Raw genomic sequence first — 24,503 nt, 5'->3', positions numbered from 1 at the left:
GTACCCAACACCTAGGTTAAAATGGAACATTGTTAATGCCTCAAAAAGCCCCCCCATCTTATTTTCTAAATAATAAACCCTGTCCTGTGATTTGCCATCATTCCCTTGTTATACTTTTTTAATACCTTTAAATGTATCCTTCTTCAACTTTGTTTACTAAATACTGTTTTTAATGTGGAGAGCAGTAGTTCATTTATTTTACTGTGATATAATCTTTTATATTAATGTACTATAATTTTGTACCCATCTGCTGTTGGGAAAAGCATCATGCTCTATGTTCATGGTAACACAAAGGAGGGATGAGGGAGCACTCACCTAGAAAACTAGCTACAGTCTTATTCTGCCTGGCAGTGTGAGTTATTCTCCTTACTCCATTCTCCCTTCAATACCTCATTATAGGCTAACTCTAAGCTTAGCTGCCAGATTTTCTTCCAGAAGCACGCTGTACAAGCAGGTGCAACATTCAATAACAGGCTAGCATAATTTCAAATACGAAGATGAGCACACAACCAGGAAATTACCAAACATTTGAGGAAAACCAACAAAGTGAAAGAAGGGCACTAAACTCAATAAAACAAAGAACTTGAAGAAACAGAACAAACACTAGAATTTTAGAATAAGTGTAACGTGAGAGAGATGCAAGAAGAAACTGATTATATAATAAAAATCAACTGGAAATCTTGGTGAAATTAAAAACTCAGTAAATGGGGGGGAAGGGTCTTTATTTCTGGAAGATCGAGTAGAGGAATTTTCTCAGAATGTAGTGTAAAAGGACTACATGGGAAAGAAAGTTTTAATATAGACACAGACCCATCACTTCTAAATATGTCTAGTAGTATCAGATGGAGACAGAAGGGAGAATTTTTTTTTTGAATAGTACAAAATCATCTTTCAGAACTGAAGAAAGACTGTGTGTTGAGCAAGATCTTGGTGAAATTTCAGAACATACACCAAGGATAAATAAAAATTCACAAATATCCCAAGACAGAAAACTTTGATTTCTACCAGCTGATTAATCATTTAAGTGTAAAGCCAAAATATTAAAGCATTTCAAACAGAGACAAGGTTGACCAGTAAGATCTTTCCTGAAAGAATTATTAAATACTGTATTCTGTCCAGGAAGCAGAAGAATAAATGCAAGAAGTAGGATTCAAGACCATTGTTTAAAAAAGGGAAAGAAAAATGGAAAAGATCTGAACACGAGATGGGGACAGAGCAGAGAGAAGTAAAAGTGTATTAAGTTTCATTTTTTCTCCCTACTAATGCTGAGTAAATCTAGATATTTTTAGAAAAGTGCAAGTATGTGTTTAAAAATTCAATGGTAATCACTAGAAGAACAGAACTAGAATGTGTAACTTCCACATAATAAAACAGATAAGCAACACATAGCAAATTTAATCCTACAAAAGGCAGGTTAAGTGAGGCCAGGAGGGAATACCTTTGTGCTATTTACAAGTGATACAACTAAAACAAAATGACAAAATACATATCTATTACTGGTGTAAAATCAACTGAAAGAAATATTTGTATATCTGTTATCACTATTGCTTATTTCTAAATGTTCTATCACAGAGGCACACATATCAGATTTGAGAGGCAGTACAGGAAAGATAATGACCAAAATTGTAAGGGAATGTACATGTCAGCACGAGGACTTGGATTTTCATTTATGTTTAGTTCAAAAGCTATTGAAATTATTTTTGAGTAGGAAAGTGAGAGCAATGGACAACAACAGAATAAAACAATTTTAAAAGGGGCCCTTAGAGGCAGCCAAGTGTCTCAGTTGGTTAAGAGTTCGCTCAAGAGTGTGAGCTCTGAGCAACAGGGTCACTGGTTCAATTCCTGGCCTGAGCTGAGCTGCCAACAGGTGGCAGGATGGCTCAGCTTAAAACAAAAACAAAACATGGGGCCCTTAAACTTTGTGAGCAGGTTGAGTACTTTTTCAGGACATGAGTAGTATGAACATGTATATTCTATTTTGATTTTAAGGTACACATATTTTTACATCTTAACAGTAAAGACTTAAAGTTGATGGTACATCATAATTTAATTGGCAACTTTTTTCCTCTTTCTAGTGATACATAAAACAGTCCTTTAAAATATTTGTACAGGGAGTGCCTTTCTAGTTGCTATATGGGATGCTGCCAGGTTCATGAATTGCTTAATTAAAGCCAATTAGATACTTTTAAAAAAACTAAAATAAAATACTTGTACAAATATAAAGATATGGTATGGTCAAATACATGAGTTAGTATACACAGATAAATTTTCTTATTCCATTCTCTTAGAGATTAGAAACAGTGACTCCCACGTAACAGTGGGCACACCTGGCTTCTCAATACCTTTCTACAGTTAAAGGATCCAGGGTTCTTTATAGAACTGAGTAATCCCAGAACTGTTGTAGGGAAAATACAAGATGAACTTATAGCATATTGTGGTATCAGATATTAATGAAATGCTCAAAAGGATAAGGACATAGTGAAAGGGCACAGGAGCCAAATTGAAAGTCCTGTTGGACAAAGTTGAAATAACTTGAACAAAGTAAAACAATAGTGTAGGTCATAACCCAAAGAATAAAATAAACATTCATGAATACTTACTGGTTATAAATAACTGAGTAAACAAATGGGAGGAGCGACAGCTCTTCCTTATAGAATTCCAATTAATACATGTAGAAGAAATCAGGGGAATAGGAAATCACCATTAGAGCACTATAATAGTGATTGCTGAAGATCCATTCATGCATGCTAAATTTATTGGCAAAACTTGAATAGAAGCAGAATATTTGCATGGTCTCGAAGTATCACCCCCCCAGATATTTGGTAATTACAAAGGGAAGAATGGTGGTTTTGTAGTTACTATAGGGTGTTGGCAGATATCAGTTTAGTCAAGTGATCAATGATACATAAATAATGTATCAGTGATGCATAATCAGTGTCCTGTGCCCCTTGGCGTGATGCATTGAAAGGGCATATCACCTCTATAGCCTTTGCTATAATGCATAATCTCACGCAGATCATGTGTAAACATTAGACAAACCCAGGTTGAAGGACATTTTGCAGAGTAAATGTCTATGTCTTCAGAGATTTCAAGGTCATGAAAAACAAGGAAGGATTGAGGAACTGTCACAGATTGGAGAAGATTAAGGAGACATGACAATTTGCAATTTGCAGTCATGGGATCTTGCATCGGATTCTGAGACAGGGAGGGAACATTGATGGAAAAACTGGTCAAGTCTTAATACATTCTGTTTAATTGATAGTATGATACCAAGGTTTATTTCTTAATTTTGATCATTTTTCTATGCTAATAGAAGATAGTAGCCTAAAGGAAAGCTGGGTGAGGGGTATGCAAAAAGTATACTAAAATTATCTCAAAAACATTTAAAAAGTGACTTCAAGGTGGATGACATCTTAAATTCAATGAATGTGTAGATTTTGAAGCAAAAATGCAAAAAGAGATACACTAAAAATAAAGGTAGAGGAAGCAATTAATGAAGCAAGAACCTGGGGTATGGTATGAAGAGCACTGTTGAAGAGTTAATTCACAAAGGAATGTCCCTTGTTCTCTTTAGCAGTTGGTAGTGAGAAGAAACAGATTTAGAGGTGCAAAATGGGACCATTGACCTCAGTAAAGATTGCTAAGGTGGCTGTGTGCAGCTGTGATCTGAAAGGGGGCTGTTTAGCCTCTTTTGCCCAATGTAGAGTACATTTTAATGAGACCTGCTGCTTTTTGAATTGCATTGGTGCTGAGCCATGGCAAAAAGGCAGTGGAAATGAATTGTGGAATTGTAGGAAAGTAGAAAATGGAAGTCTACTAAAAATAACAACTTACTAAAATTTGTGTTAAACTACATAGATGACTAGTACACAGAGAGTAAAAGTCTCCATCAATAATCATATTCTAACTAAAAATTCTGTGTATTAATGAAATATTTTTGCTAACACTACCTCTCAATCATTTCCATTCTCAGCATTTACTTAGTTACTATTAGTATATTTGCAGTTGTCAACAAATTAAATGTTTAGTTATTTCATGTATTTTCTACAAATTTTTAAAAATTGTCATTTTGGGCATATAGGAACTATGTCTTTCTGTATGTTTTAGCCAACTAGATAAACATAATACCTATTAGGCATATGTGGAATATATGCAGATATATGCAGCTTAAATTTTATTATATAATGTTTATAAAATAAAGGGAGAAAAATACGTTAAGCCATATGAAATTGCTGATATTTGACTATTTTTTGCCTGTACAAAGGGCAATTTCATACAATTAAACCAAAAAAGACAGTAGTTGACTACTGATTTCTGAATACTTTCAGAGCTGAATACCAATTCTGTTTTGTTTTTTAAAAAACATATACATTCTAATGTATATGTAATATAACAAACTGATGGTTGCCAGAGGGGAAGGGAATAGGATGAAGGGTGGAAAAGGTGAAGAGGGGGGAATAAGAGGTACAGATTTCCAGTTATAAATCAGTAAGTCATGGGGATATAATGTACTTTTGTACAGCAATAGGGAACAGTATCATAAGAACCTTGTATAGTGTTACATGGTTACTAGACTTAATCGTGGTAATCACTTCATTATGTATTTAAATGTTGAGTAACTGTTGTACACCTGAAACTAATATAGTAGTATATATTAACTATACTTTAATTAAAAAACTTTCTATTTAAATATGTGAGCTTTTAGAGCTGATGGGGAATTACAGCAGTTAGTACTCAAGCTTACCTTAGCATAAACTACTGATGGATTGCAAAGAGAGACAATACAGAATCCTGATACATCATGACAGTAAACATTATAATGACCTTTTTGATATTTGCTATGTTACAGTCCTCCTGTAAGGCGCCAGAGAGGAAGAAGGGATCGTCTGTCTCGACATAATTCCATTAGTCAAGATGAAAACTATCACCATCTCCCTTATGCACAGCAGCAAGCAATAGAGGAACCTCGAGCCTTCCACCCTCCGAATGTATCTCCCCGTCTGTTACACCCTGCTGCTCATCCAACCCAGCAGAATGCAGTAATGGTTGACATACACGATCAGGTATAGTAACAGAATGTCCAAGAAATACAGATCCTAAAAGTTGGTGACAGTTTATTCTGGTTGTTTTTCATTGTGAATTACTTTTTATTTTACCTAAAAGGAAACAATTTTACCTAATATGAAGCAATTTTAGATAAGTCATTCTTCATAAGGATTGAAATGTAAATTCTGCACAGAAAGTTAGTTGAAATTTAAAAAATTAGGATAACATTATGAAAGCTCAGAATGACTTCATGTAGTAGTTGGTTTGAAATGACTGGTGTGGGATTAACAGGACATATTTAGCTGGTAATTTAAATATATACCCTTATTTCCTTCTCTCTTCCAGTTTCTTCTGGAATAATTCAGTAGGTAAGACAGTTTGGGTACATCTTTGCTTACAAGTCCATAGTTCTCCAAGGAGGTGACAGATACAAGGCTTCTTTTCAGCCAGGGCCTGAGGGACTGACTAGCTGAGGAAAGGGCCTGCCAGTCTTCAGAACCTGAGGGCAAAGACCAAATTGTATGGTTTTCTTTCTGTGGAGTTTCTGAAGTCAAAAAAGACACAGATGTAGACATATCTTACAAAGTTGTTGAATTTTAAGGACCAGGAAAAAATTTTGCAAGTTTATAGACAGGAGAAATTATAAAGGAAGAAGACAGACTAGCATCCAAATTTTCATTTGCACTGGATGATAAAAGCAATGAAAATACTGTATACTGACAATTGAAAGAAAATATCTCTCCCAGACGCCATTTTTCTGTCAGATACGTTCTCCCGTTATGTTCACAAACACTTTTAAAAATTGGTTTTCCAAACCGCATTCTTTATGGTCATAGTCATAATGTGATAAAACTATAAATTTAAAAAATTGATTTAAAAAATGACACTGAAATATTTGAAGCAAAAGTATAATTAAAGGGGAAAATCTTCATAGCAAAATTAGTAAGACAAGCCTAAAGCTGTTCTCTGCGAAATTTTCATAAATCTTCATTATTTATTTTTAAAATAGAAAAATTTAAATTTCAACTAATTGCTTGAGAGTAATTAGGGGAAAAAATAGAATAAGCAAAAAAGAAAGAATAAATTACTAGGAAAACAACCAAAATTAATGATATGGAAATCCTTTTTTTTTTTAAGATTTTTTTTTTTTAATTGGGGGATGGGAACAGTGCTGGGGAATTGGGGGAAGGGGAACAGACAAGTTGCCGTGGTTTTGTTCTTCAGTCCAGTTGCGGAGGATGTCGCTTCACTGGCCCAAGTTGGCACCATCATTGCACTCTTCCCGGGCAAGGCAGACCAGTCGCCGGCTTCTGGACGGCCGCTGGCCGCTCACGCTGGCTGCTGGCTGCTGGCTACATACGGTAGCCCATGGCAACACACTGCCACAGGGGCCGCAGCCCATGCCATCACCAGCGACTCACAGCAGCCCAGCTCCAGGTTGAGCTGTTGTTCAGCATCTCAGCTGTGGAGGGCAGCGTCACTGGCCCTCACATGTGGGATCCGAACCGGGGCCCCCTGGCGTCCCAAGCCAGCTCTTAACCAACGCGCCACTTGGCCAGCCCTGGAAATCCATTTTTAAGAGGAGTAGTTCAAAAAAACCCTGATGCTTTTAAAAATTGATAAGAATGGCACACCTCTTGTGACCTTGGTTACAGGAGAAAAGGACAAATATAAAGAAGAATAGAAATGATAAAAGAGACATATCCACACACAGGAAGCATTCAAAGAATTTTCTTCAGTTGTAAAATGAAAATAGCACTTGTTTCATAGGGATTTTGGGAGAATTGATTTAATCCATTTTGAGCACTTAAACTAGTACAAATGGTACCTGCTCAAGTAAATTACTTCATTATTAACTATTATAATGAAATTCTGTATATAATCCTAGGGAGACAAAAAGAAAACTTAAAGGAAGTTCAAAAATTGACCCAAGAATAATAGAAAATTTTGAATTACCACAGTGTGAAAGCTAATTAGAGATTTACCATTGAAAGGGCACAATGACCAGATGGCTTCACAACTGTTTTTTCTAACCTTCAAGGAATGCTCATTTTTATAATATACAAATGATTCCAGGCTTTTTTTTTTTCTTGGTAAATTTTCTAGTTATTTTATGAAACCAGCATACTTTTAAGCAAATAAAGATGGTAATCCCCAAAAAACTGTAGGAAAAAAAATCCTCAAATACATAGAATTTCTAAATAGATGTTTTGAAGATACAATCTAGCAATGTATCAAAAGAATAATAACCTATGACCAAATAAGATTTATTCCAAGTAAGAGGATATTTTAATATGAAAGTACTCATTTCAACAACAAATAGTAGAAGGAAAACCATATATGATTATATCAAACGATGTTGAAAAGGCGGTTAAAATTTAATACAACAAGAAGGAAATTATTTATAATAAGTAAAACTAACAGCAAGTATCCTAATTGGTAAGAGACAAATCAGCAACTAGAGAGATGCTTAACTTACTCTGTGCATTATTAAGTGAGCAGTTCTACCAAATGCAATAAGATAATGTAATGGATATTAAAAAATTGAAGGGAATAATTGTATTTTCTCCCCCTTCTTATATAATTGTAGTAGAAGAAAACAGATTCTGGTTTAAAAGAACTTGATATGGTGCCTAAATGCAAATTAAATGTATAGAAAGCAATAACTTACATTAATCAACTGATGGATAGCTACAATATAGTATATCATGCAATAGAATATTACCCAAAAAGTAATGAAGTACTGATTCATGCTACGTCATGTATTAACCTTGAAAACATGCTAAGTAAAAGAAGACAATTTCTAAAGGCCACAGATTATATGATTCCATGTATATGAAATGTCTAGAATAAGCAAATTTATAGAAACAAAGCAGAAATAAATAGTGATTGCTTATCATTAGTAGAATAGTAGAATAAATTATACATTTATACCTTGGAATGTAACTACTACAAAGAATTAGAATTATGTGAGGAATGTGAGCAATATCTGCAAGATGTTGAGCAAGAAAAGCAAAATTGAGGAAAGTGTTATGTCCTATTTTGTAAAATATGACAAATATATGTGTATACATTGAACTATTAATATATGAACATGAGAAAATACAGAGAAATATATACTAGTCTTGGGGGTTGTATGCGAAGGGAAGGAGAAGGTGGTTAAGGATGGAACCAAAAAAGGAAAGGGAAAGACTACATTTCAGAAAAGGTGAGATCTCATCAAAATAAAATTATGTGTTGGGTCTACATATTGAGAAATGAAACAATTACATATGTAAATTTCAGGACAACCCAAGATGTAGAAAACCTGAACAGACCAATAGCCACGGCAGAAATTGAAGGCATGATATAAAACCTGTGTTTAGAAATTACATCTGAATTGTCTCATCTCTAAAGAACTGATAATTCCAATTTAAAGTATTCCACAGTATGGTAAAAGAAAGCCTCCAAGCATATTTTATGAAGCTTGCATAACCTTAATAATGAAATTTCAGACAATTAAACAAAATTATCAACTAGTTTCCCTTTTGAATACAGATGCAGATGTTTTAAATAATAAATCATAGGTAATGATGCAGTCAAAGGATCTATTAGAATTGTTGAAAGAATTATTGTTAAGAGTTGATTCTGGAAATGCAGGATAAGTTCAAAATTAGGAACTTTCAAGATAATTAATTCCAATATAGAGCAGGGGAAAGCAAACTTCTGCTGGCTGTTTTTGTAGACGTTGTTTTTGGAATACAACCATGTTTGTTTTTTGTTTTTTTTTTTTATCTATAGTCTGTGGCTGCTTTATGCAGAGACTAGGATGGCCTATAAGCCTAAAAGAATTTCTGTCTCTGTGAAACAGTTGGCTACCTGATACTCACTCTGTCTAGAGTCTCTAAGACCAAGTGGTTCTCAGAGTATGCCTTGATCATCATCAGCGTCACCTAGAATTTTGTTAGAAATGCAGATTCTCGGACTGTACACTAGACTTACTGAATCAGGAACTCTGGGTGTGGGACCCAGCAATCTGTTTTAACTTGGGTGATTCTAATGCACGCTGCAATTCACAGAACCACTGGTCTACAACCCTGAAGAACAATAAGGTGGGCAGGAGTGGCTCTTCCAATTATTAGGACTTCTTTTTTTTTTTAAGATTTTATTTTGGGGGAGGGGAACAGCCAAGTTGTTCTTCAGTCTTAGTTGTTGAGGGCACAGCTAGCTCAGCTCCAAGTCCAGTCGCCATCTGGCCACCTGTCAGCAGCTTGCGGCTGCTCAGCTCAAGATGCCGTGTTCAGTCTTAGTTGTGGGTGGGCATAGCCCACCATCCCATGTGGGAGTCAACCCAGAAACCTTGCTGTTAGGAGCACGTGCTCTCACAAGCTGAGCCATCCTGCCACCTGTTGGCAGCTCAGCTCGGGCGCAGCTCACTGGCCCATGTGGGAATCGAACCAGCGACCGTGTTGCTCAGAGCTCACGCTCTTAACCAACTGAGCCACTTGGCTGGCCGCAGGACTTCTTATATAACACTATAGAAATGAAGGCATTTATGCCAGAATAATTAAATAGGCTAATCAAATACAATATAAATCCCAGAAATAAACCAACACATTTATAAAAACTTTATATATGATATATGACTGTAGATGAGTTGGGAGAAGACAGAATTTCTTTCTAATAAATGACTCTGGGACCATTGGCCATCAAAACGAAAACATGAAATGGGATCTTTTGTCTCATTCTGTTAACAAAGGTCAATCCAGGTGGATTAAAGATGAAAATATTGATGGCAAAACAATAAACTTTTAAGGAAGTGACATAGGAAGAGCTTCAAGACTGTAAGTAGGGAAAGCTTTCTTAAATATGACAGAAAAAGCACTAACTATACAGAGAATTGTTGATAAACTCAACTGTGTTGTCAGAAATAAGAGTTAAACATATATTGGTCACAATTTTTGGCAAAGACGCCAAGGAATTCAAGGAGGGAAAGGAAGGTCTTTTTTAGTAGTAGTATGGAAACAACTGGATATCTGTGTGGATAAATTTGAACCTTGACTCCTACTTTATGTCATACATGAAAATAAAGTTGAGCACTAACTAGATCAGAATGTAAAAGGTACAAGATAAAAAATAAAGGAGAGGGCCAGCCAAGTGGCGCGTTGGTAAAGAGTTGGCTTGGGACGCCAGCTCTGAGTAGCAGGGCCCTGGTTCGGATCCCACATGAGGGCCAGTGATGCTACGCCCTCTACAGCTAAGATGGTGAACAACAGCTGGACCTAGAGCTGGGCTGCTGTGAGTTGCCTGCGAGGTGTAGGCTGCAGTGGGGCTTGCCAGCAGCGGGCGTGAGCTTTCATGAGCCTCCGTGAGTCTCCATAATCAGCCTTCCAATGGCTGGCAAGTGACTGCCTCACCCGGGAAGAGCGCAATAATAATACCAACATGGGCCAGTGAAGCGACGTCCTCCACAACTAGACTGAAGAACAAAAAGACAGCAACTTGTCTGTTCTCCTTCCCCAATTCCCAACGCTGTTCTCCTCCCTCAATTCCCCAATAAAATCTTTTAAAAAAAATAAAAATAAATACAGGAGATTGTATTCATAAGGTAAGCAGAGATTTCTTAAACAGGATATATAAAGTACTAGCCACTTAATAAAATAGTATATTGGATTTCACTAAAATAAAAAAAAATTCTGCTAATCCAAAGACAGTATTTAAAAATGAAAAAGTAAACCACTAACTGGAAGAAAATATTCACAATATTTCTGAGAAAGAACTAAGATCCAGAACATAAAATGAAATTCAGTATGCATTTCCATTAAAATCAGTTATAAGATAAATACCTATGAGCATCATTTTTTAAGTTTATCACTAAAGTAACAAGACAAGTAATAATTGCATTGAATCTTAGCAGATATAGTTGTATGCATAGGAAAGATTCGATTTTTTTTTTCTTTTTTCAAGATTTTTATTGGGGAATTGGGGGGATGGGAACAGTGCTGGGGAATTGGGGGAAGGGGAACAGACAAGTTGCTGTCCTTTTGTTCTTCAGTCTGGTTGTGGAGGACATTGCTTCACTGGCCCAAGTTGGCACCATCATTGCGCTCTTTCCAGGCAAGGCACATCAGTCGCCGGCTTCTGGATGGCCGCTCACGGCAGCTGCTGGCCGCTCACGCTGGCTGCTGGCTACACACGGTAGCCCATGGCAATCCACTGCAGCAGGAGCTGCAGCCTACGCCGTCGCCAGGCGACTCACGGCAGCCCAGCTCCAGGTTGAGCTGTTGTTCAGCATTTTAGCTTAGAGGGCAGTGTCACTGGCCCTCATATATGGGATCCGAACCGGGGCCCTCCGGCGTCCCAAGCCAGCTCTTAACCATCACGTCACTCGGCCGGCCCAAGATTCGAATTTTTTTAAATGCTGGAATTAAGTTAGATAAGGTTGTTAGATTCAAGATGTAATAAAAATTAATCACTTTTCTCATTACTAGCACTAACCGGTTTGACATGGAAAGAGAAAAAATAACCCAATATAACAAATATAACAAAACCTACAAACTTAGAAAAGAACTTTGAGGAATAAATTAATAAGAATAATATATCTTTATGAAGAAAACTAATTTTTTGAAGGATATTTACCGTAGTATTGAACATGTGGTGGCATAATAGTCCAATGAAAAGCACTAGTATATAATTATGTGTTTTTTGTAAAATAACTTAACCTTTAACATAATTAAATTAATACAAATCAGGATACCAGTGAATTTTGAAACTGGACAAAATTATTTTAGTTTTTTTTTTTAGACTATTTTTTTAACACGTATTTTTAATTTTTCACTTACAGTTGATACTCAATATTAGTTTCAGATTTCAGCATAGTTAGACATTTATATAATTTACAAAGCTCCCATGTGATACCATACAGTTATTACAGTATTATTGACTGTATTCTCTGTGTGTACTTTACATCCCTCTGACTGTTTTGTAACTGCCAGTTTGTACTTCGTAATCCCTTCGCCTTTTCCACCCAGCCCTCAACTCCTCTCCCATCTAGCAACTATCAGTTTGTTCTCTGTACTATTTTAGTTTATTTACATAAGAATAAATGTGTGAAGATGGCAAAAAAATAAAATTAAAAGAAAGTATGATGGAAAGAAATATTTGTCTTACTAGATATTAACTTTTCTAGTAAAACACTGTACTTGAAAACACTAGTAATTGAAATAGTAAAACTGTAATTGAAATAGCATGAAATAGCATGAATTTGGCACAAAAGAGATACAGATGTATGCGGGACATTGAACTGAATAAAGATGATATTTCAGTTTAGAGGAAAAAGGAAGTTTTAATAAATGGAACAAGTATAATCTCAAGAAAAAATTAGAGCCCTACAAGACCCAAAGATTTTAGTTTAGTATAGATTAAATACAAAAATTAAAAAGTACTAGAAAGTTTAGGAGCATATTTGTATACTTCATAAAAGAAATGACAAAAGCTCCACTTTTGACTACATTCAACAAATGGAAGATAGTGAAAGAAATTTTTCCATTAAAGCGTTTATCAAAAGATAAAACAGACTGGGAAAATATTTTTATTAAACGTGACAAGCAATATGTGCTTTTTTTCTAATTAAAAAACAAAACTATACATAAACATGACAGACAACTTATTAGGCAGTGAGCAAAGGATATAGATTATTTGCAGAAAAAGTAATCTAAATGGTCAATAAACATATTAAAAAATGTTCAACCTCTCTCATTAGAGAAATGCAAGTTGAAAGCAAGCCTGTTGATACTGTTGTTTTCCTCCTTTAGGGAGGTAAGCATGCTTATGACCCAAGCATAGCTACCTTGAGTGGAGGTGCTGGGAAATGAGCCCTGTTGTTACCATTGGGATTGTGACTTAACTCCAGTCAGCCTTTTGCAGAAGTGAAAAATACATTTATCCTTTTATCCAGTAATACCTCTAAAATAAATGAAACTATTAATAAGTAAGGATATATGTTCAATGATATTTTTTACAGTTGTATATGTATTGGCAAAAAACTGACAACAACTTGAATGTCCATTAGTATATAAATGAAAGTGAGTGTGTTAAGTGAGTGTACTTGAAATATCTGGCTAGTATCAAAAAGAATAATTACCTTTAACTCGCTTGAAGAGATGTCTATGATATTAATTGAAAAAAGTAAGTTGCAGGGTAATATCTCATTTCTGTTAAAACAAAAACAAACAAACATGACAATTTGAGGGTAATCATGCTTACATATGTTTGTATACTCATGAAAAAGGTGTGGAAGGATATGTTACTAACATTGTCTCAGGATATGGAGGATGGGAATAAGAGTGTCCAAAAGAGAAGGCAATTATTTAACTTTTTAAAATACTGCTTTACATTGTTTTACTAGTGGTAATTAAAGGATTTTTTTTCCTGTTGGATGTGGCCAGGTAGTAGAAGGTACAAGCTGTCACTTACCCAAGTTTTCTCATTAGAAAAGTTGTATAAAGCAGACTAGAAGAGTTTAATGTAGCAATTCATTATTTCCCTGGACTTTTCAGGAAGTCTTTTTGGGGGACGAGTTTAGTGCTGGTTCTGTAGGCATCATATACTACTTTAGAAACAGCTTTCCTTTACAATGACAAAGAATATTCTGATTGAAACTATTGGAGAAGGGGCTGGCCAAGTGGCTCAATTGGTTAAGAGCATGAGCTCTGAGCAACAGGGTCGCCGGTTCAATTCCCATATGGGCCAGTGAGCTGTGCCTGAGCTGAGCTGCCAACAGATGGCAGGATGGTTCAGCTGGTGAGTGCATGTGCTCCTAAGAACAAGGTTTCCAGTTCAACTCCCACAAGGGATGGTGGGCTGTGCCCACCCACAACTAAGATTGAACACAGCACCTTGATCTGAGCTGCCCACAGGCAGCCCGATGGCTTAGTGGTTAGAGCGTGAGCTCTTAACAAGGTTTCCGGTTCGACTCCCACATGGGGATGGTGGGCTACGCCCACCCACAACTAAGATTGAACACGGCACCTTGAGCTGAGCTGCCTGCACCCTCCACAACTAAGACTGAAGGACAACAACTTGGCTGTTCCCCTTCCTCAATTCCCCAATAAAATATTTAAAAAGAAAAGAAAGAAAGAAAGAAACTACTGGAGAAGTACATTGTGAACATCTATGTAGCTGAGAGGGGAATCAATAAATGCCAGATTTTCATTTTTAATAGTTGATGTTTCATCCAAACAGCTAAAGTTCTAATGTTCTGTTTTCCTTTCCTAATAGCTCCATCAGGGCACTGTCCCTGTTTCTTACACAGTAACAACAGTGGCACCACATGGGATTCCACTCTGCACAGGCCAGCACATCCCTGCTTGCAGTACACAACAGGTCCCGGGATGCTCTGTGGTTTTCAGTGGACAGCACCTCCCTGTCTGTAGTGTGCCTCCTCCAGTAAGTCTGCACTCCCTCTTCAGAACAGCTAAGTGTTATGTAAGCAAACCAAATTCAAGAGACTGCCTTCTGCAGCTTTTCACTCACTTCCAAGTAAAAAGGTCGGTTTTATTTCAGTGGAGGTCTCAACGGCTTCCTTATAGCAACAATTTAATAAAATTTGCTTTTAAACTTGATAGATTTTAACATTAATTAAATTATACATATTTGAACATCCTGAAGGTTTAAAGCATGTTCCCTTCTATATCAGCACAGTTTATGATTAAGTTTTGATAAAGGTTGGTCTTGGAGTATTAATATAGGATATTGGACTAGTTAGTAATCTTACTAACTTTAGTGATCAACAGTAATAGTCTGAGCACTTACTGAGTTTTAAAAGGCACTTTGAGTGCTTGGTCTGTTTATTCCTCACTATAGGAAGCCTGTGATGAAAGTGGCATGCCCCATTTTCTAGATGATGAAATTGAAAATTACTTGCTTAGTGTTACAGAGACAATTAGTATGAGATTCAAAACCACTTTTTTCTGCCTCTTAAACTTAGGCTTTATCCTTTAACCTACCAACCCCCAGTCCAGCCTCTTTATTTCACAAATAAGGTTGCTGAAATTCAGAGGATTTAAATGACTTGTAATTATGTCTTCAAAGTTAAGCACTTCACTAAATCTAAATATAATCTGAATGTGAGATTAAAAGGAGCACACACATATAAATTCCAACCCAATTTAACAGATGAATTTACCTGAGCTTGGTTTCTCAGGAATAGATTATAGAACCCATGTGCTAAATCAGTGGACTTAAAGTATTGAGAGACCACTAGGTACTTAGTTGTGAGTTGGACTCCTATAAATACAAAAATCCTAGAAATAAAATTTTTTTACAAGATTGAAAAAGAGCTTTGGAAAGCAGTATACCTGCTACATCTGAAACCAAGTAGAGAGAGATTCCTCTTCTTGCAGCACTTTCCTCCCATTTCATAGGTGTAAGAGTAGGTGTTTTGACTGGTTTGTAAGAACTATATAAGCTACAGAATAATTACTAGTTACCAGTATTTACTAACAGATGCAGACATACACTAGTATTTCATTGTTAATATAGGTTATTGAAACATTTTGGTATGTCTTTCAGGAGATAACGCAATGACATTTCAATCTTACTGTATAGTTTTTAAAAAATTAATTATGTATTCTTTTAACAAAAAATAATTTCTCTTACAGATGCTGCAAGCATGTTCAGTTCAGCACTTACCAGTACCATATGCTGCATTCCCGCCTCTTATTTCTAGTGATCCATTCCTTTTACATCCTCCTCACCTCTCTCCCCATCATCCTCCTCATTTGCCACCACCAGGCCAGTTTGTCCCTTTCCAAACACAGCAGTCACGATCAGTAAGTATCTCTACCCTTATGTCTAATTTTCACAGAATGTTTAGACCTAAAAGGCAGATTAATTTAGTAGGTGTAAGTTGTTACCATTTAAAAACTATAACTTAAGCATTCATCTTGTTCTTCAAACAATTAAGGAATCCGCAGACATACAAATTAATATAGACAAATTTACCTAGAAATTATCTTGGTTTGTTAAATATTTTTAGTTATTTTATATGTCACTTACCTAATTTAAATTTGTTCCTTTGTATCTGCAATCCTTCAGGAAGTAAGTGGAGAAAAATTCAGCTTTTCTGGTTTTTCATTTTATGTATTTCTAAAATGGAAAATGAAAATATCATAAAATTGTTTACACTTACTAGATTAATATTTATATTAATTTAGGCAAGTGAAGTAACCCTCTGGGCTACAATTGGGGATTTTTGTTGTTCTTTGAAGGTCTGTTTTTCTACTATGTTCTCATGAAAGTAGATGAGATAGTCCATTAACATAGTTAATTCTGTCCTGGGACTAGAATATAGCTGAGTCATATTATTCTGGGAGGCTGGAGGAGGTAAGTGCTGTACAGTTGGAAGGAAGGGCACAGGAAGAAGGTGCAGTTGTTTATTGGACAGGCTAAGTTGAACATCTGAACCATCAGGCATTAAAAGAGAAGAACAGGAGAGAGAACATATGGAAAAGGTTTGAGTGGAAGATTTCATCCCTGTCAGAGGAACTTGACAGTCTATTCTAGCAGAGCCTAACCATCCTTTACTAAGGATTTATTCGCCATGCTGGATCACAGGCAGCGGTGAGCTTACATGGCTGCTCTCCTGAAACTGTAGAAGCCAATTATAACAGAAGTTGAGCTAGTCCAAAAAATTCCAGTTACTCCTACAAGAAAATCTTTTATTAGAATCAGGACAGCATTCATGCCAGGATGTTCCCTAGCTTCCAGTGCCTGGGAATTCAAAGTTAAAACAAAATTGGCCATTATGTAGATCCGAATTTGGAATTCTTTAAAAGATCCAGTCATGTAGCCAAATCAGAACTTAGGTTCTCTTGTGTTGTTTTAGGGTCAGCACTTGTGCTTTCTCTCAAGCATTCATAAGGTTCCAAATTAAAGTGTTAGTAATTACCTATATTTGAATAATGTGTTGCTACTCATAACTGCAGAATGTAGTCACACTAACATTTAAGAATATGTTGAAAACATCATCATCATAGTGGCATTATTTCTAATAGCCAAAAAGTGGAAACAGTCCAAATGTTTATCAACTGATGAATGGATAAACAAAGTGTGGTATATCTATACAGTGGATAATTATTTAACCATAAAAAGGAGTGAAGTATTGATACACAAACTACAAGATGGATGAACCTTGAAAACATTATGCTAAGTGAAAGAAGCCAGATATAAGGACCACAATATTATGGAATTCTCTCTCTCTATATATATATGTATATACATATACATATACATATATATGAAATGTCCAGAATTGGCAAATCTATAGAAACGGAATGTAGATTAGTGGTTGTCCAGGGCTTAGGGTGTACTGAGGGTAAATTGGTACATTGGTAGTGGACTAATGGGCATGGGGTTGGAGGGGAAAGGGAGGTGAAAATGTTTTGGAATTAGATGGTGGTAGTGGTTGCACAGCTCTTGTGAATATACTAAAATCCACTGAATTGTACTCCTTACTTAGCAGGGTAAATTTTATAGTATGTGAATTATATCTCAATAAAGCTATTTTCATAAAAAAGTCCACATGCTATGTGCTTTGCATACCACTATGTGCTGTTTGTACATTGTCTCAGTGTTCATAACACTTTTGAAATAGGCTATGAACATGTCAATTTTTAGATGACAATATTAGGGTTCAGATTAATTTATATAAAAGTCACATAGCTGATTAGTGATAGCACTAAGAGCCTATCTAATGCCAAAGCCCATAAGCTTTCCACTGCAGCATATAATGCCCGTTGTATCTTATCCCATTTAGTCTTGGTTCTGATTTATAAAGAAATATTCACCATGTTTGATTTCATATGTTATGGGTTAAGTGTCTGAAAATCCTGAGTAGGTCAGTGTACCATGATTAGAAAGTAATTTTAGCCACATAATTGGCTTACTACATGACTTTTGTCTTTTCCTGAAAAGAAGGTTCAAATAGTAAAAGAAATGTATCCTTTAATGGATAGTGAAAATGTTTAATAACATGTTTCAGAGACTTCCTTATTCAAATTCAGTTAAAGGCAGGAAGATTTTACTATAGTCTATGTGTCCACAAGTATGAATTTAAATTGATGTGAACATCAAGAAGTGCATGACCTTAAAGATATTGTGGGTGGTGGGGGGGGGGTTGTTATTACAGCATAACCTGTCTAAGCACTGGAAGTACCTTAATTGCTTTTCCTCCCCTTCAGCCTCTGCAAAGGATAGAAAACGAAGTGGAACTCTTAGGCGAGCATCTTCCCGTGGGAGGTTTTACTTACCCTCCATCAGCGCATCCCCCAACGTTACCTCCCTCAGCTCCTTTGCAGTTCTTAACACATGATCCTTTGCATCAGGAGGTGTCCTTTGGAGTAGTGAGTTTTCATTCATTGTTATTAATTATTTGCTTTGAGTTCTGTTTCAGTATAACTCTGCATGTTTAGAATTTTAAATGTGTTGTTGAAGTCATTTGGTCGGAAAACTTGTACATATTTAGAAATATACCTAAGTGTATGTTTTAAACTAGTTGTTGCATCCATGTTAACATTTAAGAAATATTAAATACCACTTGAACAGGAAAGAACTTTCTAGGTTTAAAAAAAAAAAGGACTTTATTTGACAGATTAAAAAGTTGTAAAGGTAGAATGATCTTAAACCTTTTCAACATTTCCCCTACAGCCTTATCCTCCATTTATGCCTCGGAGGCTCACAGGACGTAGCAGATACCGAACCCAGCAGCCAATACCACCTCCCCCTTATCATCCCAGCTTACTACCATATGTGTTGTAAGTGCGTTTCTTATTTTAATAAGTTCTGAATTTTGACATCCTTGAGATTGTCTTTCCTTTTATCTTCTGTGTGATATATAATTTATTGTATTAGATATTTGTTTGTATTTCATGTTAAGGGGTCGGGGTGGAGGACTATTTAAGGGTGAAAGAAAGAGAAGAACAAGGACAAGGGAGAAGTGGGGAAAGAAGAAATTTGTGGCTAGAAAATAGGCTTACCAAATCAAAAGGTTAGAAAAGTTTAAAAGTTTGCTACTTTTACAACTAGCATTACTTGCCACCTTCTTTGATTATCCAGCTTTTGACACTGCTGCTGCTTTCAGGGGAAGAGGGGAAGAGAAGTTATTTCTGTGTCTTAGAAATACTGTTAGGATTAAGTTTGTAACAGAAACACCCATGGGTTAAACATGATAGTTCTTTATTTCTCTCTCATATAGTGAAGTCCAGAAGTAGGCAATTCGAGGATGGTTTGTTAGCCCCATAACTCTGAGGAATGATTCTACCACCCTCAAAATGTTATGATTTTCTCTGCATGATCTAAGATGGCTCCTCATGCTCTAGCCATCACGTCCACATTCCAGATAGCAAAAATGAAAATGGTTGTCTGTTTCCTACTTGCCTTCTCTCAGGCACACTTCCTAGGAGTTGTGTGTATTGCTCCTATCTACATTCCATTGGCCAGAATTTAGTCTTATGTCTTTAACTACCTTCTAGGAAAGGGTAGAGATCGGGTCATGTTGTCTTTATACCAGAGGGCCATGCGCCTATATCACTATTTTGATCATGGTAGCTTTATTGTAAGTTAAAATCAGTTAGGATAAGTCTCACAACTTTGTTTTTAAAATTATTTTATTTCAATTCTTTTGTGTGAGTCATATAAATTTTTAAATCAGCAAATCAGTTTCTACTTAAAAGCTTGCTGAGATTTTGGTAGGGATTGCATGAAATCTGTAGATAAGTTTTGAAAGAGAATTGACATCTTAATATTGAGTCTCTAGTCTATTTATACGGTATATTTCTCTATTCATCTTTTTAACTTTATCCTAAAAGTATTTTTACAATTTTTATTATGCAGGTCTTGCGTATGTTTTGTTAAATTCATTCCTAATGTTTCATGTAATTTTATGCTATTGTGAATGGTATTCTTTTTTTTTTTAGCTGAGCCATCCTGCTATCTGTTGGCAGCTTAGCGGCAGCTCAGCTCAGCTCGGGCCGGGCATCGAACCGCTGTTGCTCAGAGCTCAAACTCTTGAGCGAGCTCTTAACCAACTGAGCCATTCGGCCGGCCCTGTGAATGGTATTTTTTTATGTCAGTTTTTAATTGTTTATTGTTTGTGAAGGCAGTTTTTTAAAGGGTTGCCACTGTTAACCCTGACCATTCTCTGTCCCTGTAGCACTGGCCTTGTTCTTCCCGTCCTGTTCATTGAAGTAATGTAATAATGTATCAATGCTGTGTTGGTTATTTTCACTGCAGATCAATGCTTCCAGTGCCACCTGCAGTCGGCCCAACTTTCAGCTTTGAATTGGATGTGGAAGATGGAGAAGTAGAAAATTACGAGGTTAGTAGGTGAACTTGGAATTAATTTGGGAAGTATTGTGTGATGATTTACTCAGTCATCATCTAATTAAACATTAGGTGAATCCTTTGTACATTTCAACATACAAATATGTCAAAAAAGTGTTCAGCATCCTTAAAGATATTTTGTCATGTACCACACAGCTCTAACAAGACAGATTTTGGTGCTGTTAGAATTGCATACAATTCTTTTGAGAGAATGTAAATGAGAAAACAGTGAATTATGAATGAGTATTTTCAAAAGATTGGGGGAAGTAAAAATGCTTGAGTCAGTTCTTGAAGGATGGCAAAAGGTTTTCGTGCCATAAAATTGAGGAAAAGAAGTGCCGGGTATTCTTGAGGAGCTAGCTGCATGCAGCCTGTGGCTAAAGTGAAAGGAAGAAAATTGAGATTTGATTGAAAAGTTCAACTGGTTGTCTTTGAGGATCCTGCTGAAGAATGACCATAATTTTGAATATTGTGGTAGGAAGAAGCCACTAAATTTTTTGGTGCTGATGGCATCAGATCTCTAACTTTAAGAGTCAAAACTTGGCTAATAGCATGAAGGAATTAGGTGGAAGTGGTTAAGAAGTTGGTGGGGAAACCTATTTAATAGGTCAGACAATAAATTATAAAACCATGCAAGTTCTGAACTGTGGGAACTGCAAATAGAAAAGAGTACATCTTCATAGACATTTTAACCCTGGAATCAACAGTATTTAATCACGGAACGGTTTATGCTAGTGTCGGGTGTGAGTGAGAGGGTTGCAAAAGAAGATGCTCTACAAAAGGGACTGCAGTAGCCCACAAAGAAGGCCAAAGATGATAGTAGGTCAAGTAGATGACATTCTCTAACTTAGATCATGCTGACATATTGTTTGAGGTTCAGAATAGGAGGTGCAGTTTAGGGGTTGGAAGGCAAATTTGGATTTGGATATGTTGAATGTGAGTGACTGTATGACTTTGTTTTTGATACTGCCAGCTGTCTTTCTCACCCCAGCCTCACTCAGTCTCTATTTATACAGTATGAATACAGATGCTCCTTGACTTATGATGGGGTTACATCCCGATAAACCTATCGTAAGTTGAAAATATCGTTAAGTCGAAATGCATTTAACCTACCAAACATCATAGCTTAGCCTACCTAGCTGGTTTCTACTTAATGCATATCACTTTTGCACCATGGTAAAGTAGAAAAATCCCGAGTCAGACAGACAGTCGTTAAGTCGAGATGTCTATGTTGGAACAATTTTGTTTTTGTTTGTTTGTTTGTTTTAGGAGAATTGAACCTGAGGACAGGGAGCAGAGACCCACACACACAAATACAACCTTAAAGCGCCTTTGATTTTTTTTAAATGCATGTGGAAGAGATCAGGCCAAATGCTACAGATTCTTCTATAGTTTTAAAATGCTGTTATGTCACTTTCTTCATGTATAATCACACTGCAGTGTCCTTTGGATTCCATTCCCAGATTTCTTGAGAGAGAAAGGGCTGTAATAATTTCCTGGTTTTGTTTCTGTACTTTGTTAGTTGTGTATAGAGCAATAAGAAAAGGAGTAGGTTATCCTTTAGGCATTCTGTACTAAAAGTAAGTCATAAGTCATGTTGCTAAAAAGGACAACTCTTTGTTAAACACACAAATTATAGACATACCAGTAGAAAAAACAGTGATACCATCCCACTGTAAGAAAAATATTTTGTATTGGGCATTGGAATCCCTTTTTAAACTGTATTTTGGGTTGAATATGTTTGATCACCTGCAAAGCTGTACTTGAATCCAATCGTGGAAGTCTTGTTTGCTTTTCTGGTTTTATCTCATAGTGTGCACACCTACAACACTCCTTAGTGCAGGGTGCTCACCATTTTCTGAGTCTGCCCTTATAGGTCTTGCCTTAAGTGCTTTTCTCCCCCCCCCCCCCCATCCTTCTGCCTAAGAACTTTTCCCTCTTCCTCCACATTTTGAAACATGGCTATCAAACTACCTCTGTGGAAGGCATTTATTTCTAGTCTCTCTCTCCCCTCCTTTTCTTATAAAACCGTACATACTAATCATGTCCTGCCCTCAGTTGTCTTGCCTGCTACATCATATAAATGTGTTGAGCACTTGATTATCATTACATTTTTCATCCAGTAAGTGCTTACTAAACATTTTATTGTATGTAATTGCCATACTCAGGTTAGCTGACCTAAGTGTCCTATAGTATATACACTAGAGGTATAAAAGATACATATCAGCTATATCATAAATTTTATATGCTAACTATAATCAACACCAGTTAAATTTAAGAATTTACTATCCTAGCATTTAGAAGGACTCAGGGTCATACATGTTCACTAAGGGGGAGCAATCTATTTAGGTGACCCAATTCTCTAACTAAATCTACCAAAAGCAATGTTGTGGCATCATCATATTAAAACACACAGCTACCACAGCATTAGTTATTGAGATGTTGAGAAATTAATTCTACACCTGTCATTGTCTGTCATCATTTCTTTGTTACCAATTTTCCTAACCCTGCGACAGCCTATAAAGAAGGGAAAGCAGCACGCAGAAAGCTGCCTGATTATAGGCTAAAGTAATTAGAGCCTTTGAAAACTGGGAGAAAGGAGGTACTGGTGTGAACTGAGGAAGCAGAATAGCTGCAGTATAATAAAAGAAAAAATGAACTCTGGTCTTATTTGTCCTGTACTTTATATGTGAATTATGCTTCTGAGTACACTTTGGTATGAGGAAGTTGCTCGGTATAGAAGTATTTCATCTAATAAATGAAGAAAGAATGATAGACTTAGAATATTACCATTTGCCATCTTTAATGAATCAGTTGCTGATATTACAACTAGACATGATGAGCCTTATGATGGAAATGGTCAAATCCACCAATTTATAGGAAGTACAGGGGACAAGGAAACTCACGTCAGGGTGGGGAGCTTCAGTCAGCAAAATTCAGATGGAAAATTCTATAAGCCATTGACCTGGTATCTTCAACAAAGTAAAAGAAAAAAAAAAGATAAGACATATCAAGCAGTGGTAATGTATGGATTTATTTGGATCCTGATTTTAATAAACTATTTTAATTGAAACAGACATTTGACATTAAGGAATTTTTTATTTTTTTTGGTGTGATGATATTGTGATTATATTGTTTCAAAAAGTCTTTTATTTTTTAGAGTGGTGGTTCTCAACCTGGGAACAGTATTATCCCCCAGAGGATATTTAGCAACATCTGGAGGCATTTGCGGGGGAAGGGGGCCGAGTGCTGGCCAAGGATGCTGCTGAGCACCCTGCACTGCATAGAACAGCCCCCACAACAGAATTCTATCCAGCCCAAGATACCAAAAGTGCTGTAGTTGACAGACTTTTAAATACACACACCACTATTTTACCAATGAAATACCATGTTTTAGTTTTGTTTGAAAATAATCTGGGGTTTAGGAGTGGACAGCAATAAATGAAATAAAATTAGCCATGAATTGTTGAGCCCAGGTAATGAGCATATGGAAGTTCATATACTATATCTCTACTTTTGTATGTATTTAAGATTTCCCACAATAAAGGTAGTTTAAAAAAATATATTGTAATAGAAATTTTAAAGAAAGATTAAAATATGTCTCCTTTTCCATTAACAGGCCCTTTTAAACCTGGCAGAACGACTGGGAGAGGCTAAGCCTCGAGGACTGACTAAAGCAGATATTGAACAACTCCCTTCTTATCGGTTCAATCCTAACAACCACCAGTCAGAACAGACTTTGTAAGTACATTTTTCTGACGTTATTCCATGTTAAATTTCCTGTTCTACCATTATGAAATAAAAACTCTAGTCAAAGATAACTTGATAAAGATACCTAACCTCTATTTCATACTGTAGGCCTATGCTGTCCAGTTAGGTAACCACTAGTCACATGGGGCTATTTAAATTAAAAGTTAAATTTATCTTAGTTGTACTAGCTAGTGATGCTGTATTGGAAGATGTAGAGTAGAACATACCTATCACTTCAGAAAATTCTATTACACAGTGCTGTTCTGGATTTTTAGGTTGCCTATAAATTTTGTGGTTTCTAATTCAAACATATTTTATATATGATTAAAAAGTCTCATACATGTAAA

The 24,503-nt window shown here is 36.2% G+C and overlaps 1 protein-coding gene across 8 annotated transcripts in view; it reads left to right on the top strand.

Moving 5' to 3' along the window:
- The window catches only part of RNF38 (ring finger protein 38), a 64,592-nt gene that overhangs the window by 31,655 nt on the left and 8,434 nt on the right, over positions 1-24,503 (top strand). For all 8 annotated transcript variants that reach the window (XM_019663364.1, XM_019663362.1, XM_019663361.1 and 5 more), the window contains 7 exons: positions 4,850-5,063; positions 14,305-14,472; positions 15,687-15,857; positions 18,267-18,428; positions 18,733-18,839; positions 20,317-20,401; positions 24,026-24,147. In XM_019663364.1, the coding sequence (XP_019518909.1) occupies positions 4,850-5,063; positions 14,305-14,472; positions 15,687-15,857; positions 18,267-18,428; positions 18,733-18,839; positions 20,317-20,401; positions 24,026-24,147 (1,029 nt within the window). The remainder of the gene's footprint in view (positions 1-4,849; positions 5,064-14,304; positions 14,473-15,686; positions 15,858-18,266; positions 18,429-18,732; positions 18,840-20,316; positions 20,402-24,025; positions 24,148-24,503) is intronic.

Source organism: Hipposideros armiger, unplaced genomic scaffold (genome assembly GCF_001890085.2).
Source record: "Hipposideros armiger isolate ML-2016 unplaced genomic scaffold, ASM189008v1 scaffold_388, whole genome shotgun sequence".
Taxonomy (NCBI): domain Eukaryota; kingdom Metazoa; phylum Chordata; class Mammalia; order Chiroptera; family Hipposideridae; genus Hipposideros; species Hipposideros armiger.
Note: the sequence above shows the minus strand (reverse complement) of the source record. Positions and strands in the feature narration are given on the sequence as shown.